The 12,587-nt window shown below is 38.7% G+C and overlaps 1 protein-coding gene across 7 annotated transcripts in view; it reads left to right on the plus strand.

The window, feature by feature from the left end:
- The window catches only part of LOC138187814 (protein artichoke), a 309,368-nt gene extending 306,398 nt beyond the window's left edge, over nt 1-2,970 (plus strand). For all 7 annotated transcript variants that reach the window (XM_069128978.1, XM_069128979.1, XM_069128984.1 and 4 more), the window contains 2 exons: nt 382-719; nt 1,056-2,970. In XM_069128978.1, the coding sequence (XP_068985079.1) occupies nt 382-719; nt 1,056-1,619 (902 nt within the window). In that variant the 3' untranslated portion in view covers nt 1,620-2,970. The remainder of the gene's footprint in view (nt 1-381; nt 720-1,055) is intronic.
- The last annotated feature ends 9,617 nt before the right edge of the window (nt 2,971-12,587 follow it).

Consider the following 12,587-nt stretch of genomic DNA (forward strand, 5'->3'; position numbering starts at 1 on the left):
AATCTACTTAAGTATTTTTTCCTACTTACTCTTTTTAGTTACAGTTATTCAAAGATTTGAGACTTTCATGCTGGTATCATAGAATTTGTAGAATCTAAGATACGAACTACGTTTCTAAGGAAGATGAGTGCGATGGTGCTAACTGCCATCGCACGATCCACTTCACATTCAGAAAAATTCAACGATAAATTCTAAGATTCTCTGAAATTCTAAAATTCTTTGGATAATTATGATTTAGATAGAGAGCACGTGTTATAAAACTAAAATTGTTATTAACATTCCCGAGGTATAGCGTAGCAACCTTTACTTATACCACAGCGATATTCATCCATCTCTCGTGAAACAGCAATTATGCAAGATTAAACGTTTTTCTGGATATAGAGAACCCACTGCACTGCGGTTGCGAGTCTCAAGAGCTCTGGGAGTGGCTGCGTGATCATCAGAAACTGGTAGGCGGTGGCGTAACACGGAATCGAGGGGGTGGATTGCGAATGAACGACATGGACAGCGGATTACTCAGGTGCCAACAGCCACCGGAATTACAAGGATTGGTGTTCCTCGAGCTGGACCCGCACGCTTTCTGTTCCGCGCCTCTCGTCTTGAAACTTGCGATTCAAGATATCCAACCGTTCTCCGTTTTGGTATCGTGGCAGAGTAGAAATCACTCGGGTATTCGCGGTTATCAAGTGGCTTACCACACAATGGAAAACATCGATGAGGTAACACCAAGACATTGTCTTTACATAGTAGTAGCTAATTTATGGATCCTCGGTCTCTATAGAATTTCTCAATTTGTACAATGTTCAGTGATTAATTTTCATGTGCCTCTCTTTACATCTTCGTGTTTCTCTCCTCGATCATTCTAAATACCTACACCTATACACGAGAGCTTATATCGATTAAAAACGCATGAAATCCTGACTGACACGATCAGATTCATAGAGATACATGATCTACGAATTAGTCTCTAATATATTATGAGTATTCTCGTATTACCGTATCCTGTCAAAATATTCCAATTTTGTTAATCTTCTTTTTCTCGATAAAATTTTCAGATCCGAGCAAAGATCCTGGAGCCAAATTCGCGTTCGACGAAACTCTCAAAGCTCTCCCCAAACACTCGGTATTTGATCTGCGTATTTGGCTTGGGCAACTGGATGGGCCAACGTCTCGAAGAAGACACGATGGACCAATTTAACTTCTCGAACCACGAAACATTCGAGTCGCCGTCGGATATGCAAATGGCAGATTCGTCTACGAGTCGTTGCACCGAAGTGAAGACCCTGGAATCGCCGGACGCGGTAATCAGCAGCGATGGTTCGTCGATGGGCGACGTCGGTAGTGTCAGCAGTTTCCTGACAAGACGTTTGGGTTTGATAGTCGGCTGTTGCATGGGATTCGTTGTGTTCTTGCTTCTCGTGTCCGTTCTCGGCTATCTGAAGGTGAAGAAGCAAAGAGAGACCGTGAAGAGGGAACAACCGATTCCTCCGGAGTACATTTCCTATAGGCACTTTAGCATTCAGAGCGGAGAAGCTGGACACGCGGCCAGACAGGCCAGCCAAGACGGTCAACACTCGAACTTCATCAACAGTATGGGCAACACTAACTTGAATGTATGAGACAAGTTAAAAAACTCCCGAAGCGTGGAGGTTTCGAACGTTTGAACAGATCTGGATGGTTTTTCCTCCTGGGTTCTATCGTCAAACGCGTAACCTTCCCGACTCGTGGTAGTTTTCTCCTTCTCGATCGAACTCGAACCCTCAAATCGAAGTTAACTAATCAACCGAAACGGAAAGCTCTCAAGGAAAATCGTCGACTTTGAAGCGACGAAAAGAAACTTCAGCCAAAAAGTTTGTGTCGCGTTTGTGCAAACATTAAAAGTGAACGACCTAGTTAACCGAGCATTTTATATGTGAATTTTCTACGAGTCTTAACTTTATTCGATGTAGCTTTACTCGGTGGACCGTGAACGTACGTAACAGGCTCTGTACGGCAAGTGTGTTCGGTGCATCGTGGTCTGCGTAGGATCGGAGAATTTCATTACGCAACAGTCGCGTTCTCTGGACGATTTACGAGTATAAACATGGTACGCAAGGACCCATTCGGACTCGCGCGAAGCATGGTGTATTGTGTTTTCTAAATGGCTCGGCAAACCGGTCGCGTGGGTAACGGCGTAACAGCGGACAATGCGACGCGTCGTTTCGTATAACTGCGTTCTTGAATTTCCGCTAGCAACGCAGCAAGGGGCCAGTTACCCTGTCAGACGATGATGAATCGCGTAGCGGAGGTACGACACTATCGTGCGAGGATCATCGTTCGTGGATCGTTCGTACGCTGGTAACGAGACACGTTTGTACATAAGTGAACAGTTTCGAATCGTTGTTGAGAGATGAACAGCGACGTTCAAGAAGAATTCAAACAATTTAGGCGAACAATTTCAACGATTCTTCATTTAGCAAAATGTAGCTCAGTTAGGCTGAAAGCATTGATTCCGCTTGGCTCGACGTAGAAGTTAAATCAACTCGCCAAAAAAGAAAAACGTCTTTTCGCGTTCGTGAATTAAGCAAAACATACAACACCGGTATTGATTCTTCGAGTTCGCGACTTTTCGAGTATATCGTTGATATCGTTGTTGCATCGTGGAAACGTGCACTCGTGGAAACGAATATTTGGTACTGTGGGACTATCGCACCTCTTTGCTGTATCATAGGCTAAACGGCACGGATGTTATCAGAATATACATTGGAAATTAGGTTGCGTAATAACCAGCGAATCGTAGTTCAGGTGACAAAGAGAAACTGGGCTCTAGCGAGAATGTAACTGCGATAGGCCATGTTGCTCGTTGCGTTGAATAGAACCGGATACGGTCGATAAGTGTGTATCGTGAATGTTCGAATGCATCGTGAAAGATCTCACATGCTGTGTACTGTAACATATACATATGTCACTGTAATAAAAATGCAAATTCTTTTTTAACCAACAACTTGTTGTATGAACATCCCTTCTAAATCATTATCGTCCAAAGATATCCACTTTCCAAAGAACAAAAGATATCCAGCTATCAAAAATTTCCAAAAATAATTTTACGTTTCGAATGACTGACGAACCTCCGACAGATAAAATAGAATAAAATATGTTCCATAAATAAAATGAATAAAATAAATTCCATAAATAGAATAGAATGTTAAAATAAAAAAATATTAAAATTATTCAAATAAATGAATATTCAAAGCAGAAAAATCGACAGAATACTCGGGACGTTTCGGATAATTGGAATCCTTAAAATAAGCCGCATACTCCCAACTATTTCGGCTCGCTTCTATCCCTTCAACCCGATTCTCCGTAATTCGTATAAATTTTCCAGCGTCTCAACGAGATGTTCCCTGTCCAGTTTATCCACTTGCATTAACCCCTCCTGATAATCTTAACGCGATTTTCTTTTCTTTTTCTGCTTTCCTTTTTCCAGCAACCGGAAACTAACCACCGATTCGTAATGTAATTGATAATTGTAATTTGCAAATTAATCACAATCGATCTGTCATACACACAAAGAATCAGAGCTTCTACTAAAAGATGTCAAAGACGAGAAACGCATTGCGAAGATGTCGGATAACCGCGGTGATGGGGCGGTGGACTGTCGTTCACAGAGGGCACGAAATTGCGTGAAATAAAGGACAAAAACGTAGAGTGGAAACTATCCACAGCGTACACATTTTTCTCGGCTGATAGAGCTGTCCAAACGTTTTTCGTTTCGCTCTTTAATCCCGTTTGATGCACGCTTCACCAGCCACCTACTGTCCTACAGTTACATTCTAAATGGAGACCATTAATCGCGTATACGTTCAAATGCGCGAATGCTACCGAAAAAAAACCTCGCATTAAAAGTGGCCGCCTCGTTTGTTCGAATCGCGTTATTACAAACAAAAACACCAGCTCTTTGATCAACCTGCAAACTTGACTGAACAAAAGATCCTCCGCTTTTCACAATTTCAAAATTAAAATATCGACCGTTTAAATAGCAAAGTATCTTCATCGAGGATATCTAATTATTAATTTATTTAGTAATATCAGTCACTCGGGAATATTGTAATATATCGTAAAGAAATTTTTAAAGTTATGAAATTAAAAATCTGGGTAATTTCCAGAATGACGCGTCTCCAATCATGTCGATGATTCGGTATTAGCCATATAGTAAATTACATTAAATGAAATTTCGAATTTAATGAATTTTTCAGATTCTTAATTCGAACCTGCTGATATTTCAATACAAGAGAAAGAAATATAAAACACGATGGAATTGTACGTTGCATTTCGATTATTTATACAGCTGTTGCTTAAAAAGTTTACTTAAAAGCTAGACAAGCTTCGGATTGAGCGCGGTGGATGTGACGGAAAGAACCGGGAAACAGCCTTGGAAAAAACTTTCTCTAATCTTGCCACTTTAGAAGCGTCGCACGGAAAGACGAGCAGAAACGGGTAAAAACACAATGTGTCTTTTACGACAAAATGTAGAAACGTGTAAAAGTACAAGGAGTTGCTTTCAAAGAAAACTTCTCTAAGACGGCGCATTCAACGCAAATTGAAATTGTTTGAATCACCGTGCCCTCGTAACTATTTTCAAAGCGGTATTTCGATAGCTACTCCGTAAAACAATAAACGACTTTTTCAGAACGTTTAAGAGATAACCTTGAAAATTCCCCGCAGTAGTTAATTCTTAAAAAAGCTGAACGATTACATTGAATTTGTTGTCCAACACAATCTTTGTATCGTTTTAATCATCTAAATTATGGCTGTTAGACAGCTACTATCTATATCAAATATCGTAGTACACAATTCAATTATTAATTTTGTTATCTACAAAAAGTTAAAGACACGTAGTTTTTATATCTGATAGTGATAGATAGATATGCGAAATAATCACTTTCAAAATTATTAATTCTAAATTCTTGCTGATTTTGTTGCATTAGCAGAGGATTAATTTCCAACATATTTCATGAAAATTCAAACGAGTACCGATTACTCCAATAACGATAGCGCCTCGTTTAAAGTCGCTCTTAATTACTTGGTTCGAATAATGACTGAAGCAGGACTAATTGTAAGCCGGTTTATCGTGCCGCGGGTTGGATGAACTGATAGAAATGTCTGTGATAGTGGGAGCCGCAATGCCTATCTCGACATCTCGTCGAAAATAATGGTACCTTCGAGCGCTCGATTCTCACATATTATCGGTCGCTATCGATGAAATTTCGATCTCCTCCAACTCTCTCCTCTCCATCGTTATTTATCAGAAATATCGAGTACCATGCATAAATCGATCTTTTTCACGTAATACTCCGTGCCTTTTGTTAAAAAAAAAAAAATAAAATTCGTTGGAACAGTTTTCACAGATTGCTTGATACATCCTTTATCGAGTAACTATAGCCGTAAATAACTACTGTTACGAATTAAAGAAAATAATCTACAAAGTTAGCTACTTGTTTTCAGGAATCGCGCGTCCGATTAAATTAATTCTTTCTCAACCCTTCTTTTTTTCTGTTCTTCGAAGCTAAAGAAGTCCGAGAAACTTTTTAAAGATCCTTTGTTTTTAGTTAGAAGACGGAACTTCTTTCGGAAACAATCCTGAAACCACAGACAGAGCACTAACGCAGTGGCCGATTGTCCTTGCGTCGGACTTGCGCCAACTCGGTTAACACTTCGAGTACCGCGGATCGATATTACTCGTTCGTTTTCCGCTCTCCCACATAATTCTCTTCTTCACGATTCCGATTACGTCCGAGACTTTTCCGATTCGACACCAAACGGTTAGCTGAAAAGCCCCCGGCTGAGATTACGTAACTCGCTAAAATCACGTACTTCACTCGTTTATCATGATCTTGACTGCGGTTTCAAGCGAACCTATTCGCTTTCTAACCTTCTTCTTTCTCTATCGACTATTAAAAAGCACACAAATGGAGTAAACAAGGTTCATTCTCAAAAGCCGTACTCTGTCAAGGCAGCTAGCTATCGCTAGACCACGAATTTTTATGTATTTATAAGAAGCTTAAATACCTACAAATATATAAAATGCACAGAATATACAAGATTATATTAAAATGTCCAAAATAAAATACAATGGTACGTACTTTGTTCATTCGAACAAGTTAATGTTCAGCGTCGGTTAATAAAAATATGAAATTGCGTAAATATCGGTGGCAATCCAACTGTCGCGCCCAGAGAACCAAAGGAATCAAAGAGATCCTGGCCAAACAACCGGAAAACTAAAACCGCAAAATCAGCATTAAGACTGATTACAGTTTCGCTGCTATTAGTTCACCGCTAGAAACCAAACAATTTTCCCCCACTTTTACTCCATTAAGTGTATTAGTTCGATTTAGAGCTTCGAATTTGCCGACTTCCAAAGTTACTCGTCACGAGTGACAAGTTAGACCACCGAATTTCATCGATGGTCCATCTTTCTGTTCGAAGGAGAAGAGAGGTAGAGAGAGAGAGAGAGAGGCAGGTAGGGAGAGAAGACGGCTCATTTCCTTGAAATTCGGCGTGGAAACGGGCTGGATAGATGTTGTTTCGATCGCAACACGTGCTTTGCCACGATTAAGTCCCAGCGACGGAATTACCCTTCCACTGTATAAGACGGATTCGGTCTTGGTTGAAATGTTGAGCTCTTGGTTGGAAACGGTGTTACATGCACGATTCGTAGCGTCATGTTCTGCGAATGGGAATCGAGGTTGTCGATAACGACAGACAAGATCCGAGGAACTCGTGAGATAGCTGAGTGTTCGCGTGCTTCCATAGTTTGCAAATAATTGCATTTCATCGTCAAATCTGCATGTTATTCTTGCGCTCCAATCTGATTAAATGTAGTCTCGATCATGTTTCTATTAGTCAATCCTGCTGTTTTCTGGATTATTTTAGAACCAATCGTATCTCTTGTTCCTTAGGTTGGAAAAAAATATCGAAGTGCTAATCTATGGATGCTAATGTATTTCTTAAAACAAAATGTTGATTTACCGATCATCGGTTTATTGATTTCCATGGAGACTTCGATTAAAATGAAAATGAGATTGGATATAAAAGTCCGAAGACGATAACAGAGTTACAGATAGTCGAGAGAAGTTAATTTATAATTTACAAACGCTACAAACAATGTGCCACTGAAAAGAGAGATATTGCATGTAGAGTGCACAAAACGGAGAACAATTGAACCTTGAAAGGAATTGAAACATCAGCTTTCGGCCATATACCGGTTGTTCAGCGATGCGATCGAAAATTTGCAAACATCCCTCTTTCGCCATGAGAACTCGTGTTCACTTGAAAAAAAAATTGCCTCGTAAAAATTTAGCCGAGCGACAAATGGAGGAAGAAATCGAAAAATCGATGACAGCGAACAAAAAATTTTCGCTCTGACTTTCGGCGATTTCAATTGATTGTTGGGCGACAGCAAAACCGCGATATGCTGCTCCCCATGGGCAAACTTTACAAGAGAGCAACATTTCTCGACGCGATTTTTCATTTGTGCAATGGATAGAAATTAACAAGTTCGACGTCTGCTGCAAAGTAACTCTGTTAGGTTAAATAAAATACCAAAGGACAAAAGTTAAACTCCTTGTAAGTCAACCACTGAGCCGTCAATTAAACTTAATTAAATTATCTTTATAACACGATCGATAGATCTCTCTCAAAGAAATTTTTCTTGCTCGATTTATGGAACCTATAGAGCGTTATCATTTTTCTATTGAAACTGAATAAACAAAGATATCGAGCGTTATATCTAAGGTTTATTATGATTAGCAAATACGATAGCTTGTATGTCAAACAATAATGAGAACGATAACCGTGATTGTATTTTCAATTAATTTCCTGGTGAAATGGGAACGATCAAATGTACAGTGCAGTGTTAACAATACACGGATCGTACATTATCTTCGATAATTATCGGTCTCGTGACTATTTATATTAACATTGTAATTACTATTTCTAGTAATTTAATTTGAATTTAATATCGATACATTAACATCTTTCTAGAAGGAATTAAGAGAAATAACGAACATTTAGTAGGACGGCACCTTGGAATAAAATTGTATTGGTAATTACAAAATTTCCAATTTTATTGCAATTTCTTTGTACTTTTGTGACTACTTTGACTTTTGTGGCTACCTATAAGTAACTGAAAAATCTTACGTTGGATCTACGTGCAACGAACGTTCGCGAATGAACGACACATTCGATAATTCATAAGCGTGGCACGATTTTCGGGCTCTTCTCTTTCCAGCTGGATTTCCAGTGGAATAATCCGACGAGCATGTGCCGGGGGTTTTATTTCGTTTAATTTCCTCCCGGGAACAATATCTTTGGCGACGCGTATAATCAGTGCATTTTGGTAATAGGCTACTAAATATTATCCCCAGAGTAGAACTTTTCTCCAAAATATTTTTTAATGTAACATCGTTGGCTTTGCATCGTTCAAACCGGAATTTTGTTCCTCGTTTTCTTTTTCCCTCCTTTTGTCTTTTAACAGTTTATTTTTAACAATCACGACGAATAAACCATATTCGAATATTTTTAATAATATTGACACAAACTTTACAAAAGGATGAAAATCAGATTTTCCGGCATTGCAAATGAGAGTAGAAAGGCACATGGAACTTATAAATTATGACAATGATGATGAAATCGGATTAACATGAAATTATATAGTTCCCTCGGTCATCATTCGCCATCTTAGCAAGGGAAAATTTATGCACATTATTCGTGCACATTTTGGAAAATGGTAGATGAAACACGTTTTAATCCCTACTATTTAATATTTATCTGCACTTGGATATTTCGTGCACAAAGAGCTTTTGTGTTTCGTATACTGAAACATCAAACGGAAAATGATTTTATAATACTTTATTTTTATTAACCAGTATTTTAATTAAAATCAGACGTGTTTGCTAACTGATATGCACACATACAATTCCCTTTCATCGCATTTCATCCATTATTATTTTTTATAACACACACATTATTTATATTTCCAGAACGAAAAATCAACCGTATGTCACATTTTTTAATTCAGACGTATTAAATTTAGTCGGAAAAGCATGGCTTTGGTATCGCGATAGAACGTTCGCTTTTGATGAGATTTTTAGTGTACAGCGAACAAGAATTATGTGGTTTTATTCGAATCAATCAGAGCCATCCATTCGCTATATCCGCGCATCAAATACCCTTTTCATATTTCCAAGAAACAAGCTGTCTTTCTGTTTCGTAATCCCATTCTCGTTTCTACTGTTACAAACATTGAAATGTGTTTGCGATCAGAAAATGGAAATAATTTTAATTAAACAATAACTATTTTCTTTGCTCTCGTTGAACGAGCTGACTTGATCGTATCTAAAGTAACACTCGTTCCATCTCTCGTCGTTGTTTCGATAAAACATCCATGTATTATTCATACACCAGCGTGGCAACAGGATTTTCCAGCAAATTTCGTGATGCACGAAAACTCGAGCTGTCGCGTGCATCGAGACGCGACGACGAAACACGTAGGCCCACGAATTTCACTTTGAATCATTTTAAAAATAAAGAAATTCTACCGCCTGTAAATATCCCGAAGTTCTTGACCCTTTTTAGCGAAATAATTCACCGATCGATATTTTTGACCTATAAAAATGCCTGTGTACGTTTCAGAAAAATATACCACGTCGTTCAACAATGATGTAGGAACCTTGAAATTGCATATATTCCATAGTCACTTTTCAATACCCATCAGTTCATTCACATATGTTTTTAATTAGTACTCTTTGTTACAGTACAGTCTTTTCTTACGTTAAATTCTGTTAAACATTACAATTCATTTCCTATGAAAAGCTAAAAGCATCGATTGTTTAAGATGTAAATATTGTACTTAATGCCTGACTAAAAATTCAACGCTTTATTATTTATCAGAACGACGCAATAAACAATTTCCTTCTAACCTCGTCGAATACACAATAAAATCTATCAAGCATAAAGAATAATACAAACTTTCCGAACGACCCAACATCTGATGTAGATATACAGAGAATTTTCAAAATAAATAAGTAATTATTTTTTAAGTCGTTTAATCTGAATTGATCGCCATTGCATTATGTCAAGAGGTAAACACGAACTGCAACATTCCGAAACACGTATATTGTTTCTTTTTAACGGATGTTTGTTCATCAGCCTCAACCTGCCGGATGTAACGGGGAAATTCGTATTCCAGCGAGATAAATTAATTGGAGAATGTACCGCGTTACTCGAAATGCCGTGAATAACTCGCGGCTCGAATGCGTCGAGGTTAATGTAACTTTAGCAAAATCGTGCGAGTGTTTTCCATGGCGGTGGCTGAATAACACAGGCTGATGTTTGTAACGTTTTGCCTGATGAAATTCCTGTTACACCATTCCTTCTTTCGTCATTGCGCTCTCGGCTATCCATCTTGCCGGCCGTTGCCAGAAAAAGCTCGACCGCATCCAAAGTTTCGTGACTTTTTTCATTTTTATATCTGTGTAACTGTTATTCCCTCTGGCTGGGGAAATATCAAATTTGAGGAAACGAACGCCGAACCAAAAGGGTCGATCGATCGATATTACAATCCCGACGCTTAATCACGATTTTCCATGATAAAATACCCATTCAGCGACAATAGCGCGCTTTACTAAGCTTCTAGTCATCAACGCTCTCAATAGCAGCTGTCATACAGGTATCGGATCGTATCGATTCAACAGTTTGATAGCTTGCAAATTGTTGCGATCCATGCAGCTATCTCACTCTTTGAGTCGCTTTGCTTTCCCACCCCGTTTATCAGCGATTCGTTGTTTCGTTCATTATATTTTTTCTGAAATTCTCGATATCGCAGGATTTCATCGAATTCGAATTCTACGTACAATATATAACGAACAGATAGGCGAATATTGGGGATGAAACACTCGACTGAAGTATTTTCTGAAATATTTCCTGACACTAAGAAGATTTATTGATAAAAGATCGAACGAAGATGCTGTTTCTGTAAAGAGAGACGATCTTGCATTGTGAAAATCATTGAACAAATCTTGATGCATTTGACCAAGCTACTCCATGTTCTTCGCGGCTCGACACGAAACTGAAGATGGGCAAATCAGTGAACTTTCCTTCTCGTCGAATCATATTATCCCTTAATTCATTTTACTTACATTTGATTAAGTCAAATCGAATTGATCTAACTCAAACGTCGTGTAAGATGTTATTAGACAGAAAAGAAAGGATGCAGTAAATTTGAAAATCTTTATATAGAGCACTGAAAACAATTAGATCAGTAAAATGGAGCTTCGTAGATTGAAGAGAAGGCGATAACAAACTTACTCGAAAATAGAGAGATACGAAGAAGAATAATAGAATATCATTGGAAAGTAATCTCTGATTTCCTTGAAAATTAGTCGAATCATGAAAAGTTAACGGCGCTAGCCGCGAACGATGAACGACATTGATCGTGCAACACGCAGCTCTCTTCTAACTAAAATTCAATTGAACGGTATTCCGCGCGATCTCGGGCCGCGAGCTCGTATCTACTTGAATTCCGGTTGCACCAGCAAACTCGATAAAAATGGTGGTAGAGGCACAAACGTGGATACGAAGACAAATGGACGAACGTGAAGCCAACGAGCAGAGATGAGAATCAGAATCAGGGCCGTGTCGAAATTTAAATTCACCGGGTACGTTCCGTGACGTGAACGAGAAGTTTTCTAGCCGCGTAAGACGAGCACGTGTACAACTCCTTGCCAACGATCGTCACCGATAATTTATGTTTTCTCTGTCACATTTCTCACGCGAGCGAAATAGCCGCGAAATTAGAATTTACTATCGCAAAGTAATATATACCATTTTAGTCCACGTTATTCTTGATTATCGTTGATTATCGTAAATCACATCTCAATAAAGCGCACCAAATTCGAATAGCCAATTTTGGAGATTTTATGACCGAGCTCCACGTTGACACGAGGAGATTTGAACAGCTAACAATCACGCGAAGTACATGAAATAAATATCCTGTCCTATAATAATGTGATCCTTCAGCCGTATTACAAACTTTGACATTTCTATCAATCAAATGACTCTTCGATAGAAGAAATAAAATAATCACTTGCATTACATCTCAGCAACCAATCGAAACGCGACAAAAGTTATTTAACAAACTGTCATCTTCTACGTTTGAATTTCGTGGAATTGATCAGCGTGGTTTCTGAATGCCTCAATTATTTTAACAGTTCTTCATACTTGAATCGACTCGTATTTAATCTGAATTACGGTTTTCAAACAATAGCAATCAATCATAGCAGCGAGTTCTAAGCAACTCTCGAATCGCGGCAAAACAAATATTACGTACGTTCCTATCTATACGGTTGGAGAAACGTTCGGTCGATATGGGCTTCGTGCGCCAGGCGAAAGTTTCGTGATTTCGCGATCTATTGCTTGCACTCCGGAGCCGACGATTTACAAACAGACAGAAAAGGCTTTGCCAACTGAAACTTGTAAAATCAATTATCGGCGTTCGCGGTAACTCCCGGTTAGGAAAACCGATTTCGACGCAGATCTCAGCAAGACGA

The sequence above is a fragment of the Bombus flavifrons genome, chromosome 15 (genome assembly GCF_040668555.2).
Source record: "Bombus flavifrons isolate JBK064 chromosome 15, iyBomFlav1_principal, whole genome shotgun sequence".
Classification (NCBI taxonomy): Eukaryota; Metazoa; Arthropoda; class Insecta; order Hymenoptera; family Apidae; genus Bombus; species Bombus flavifrons.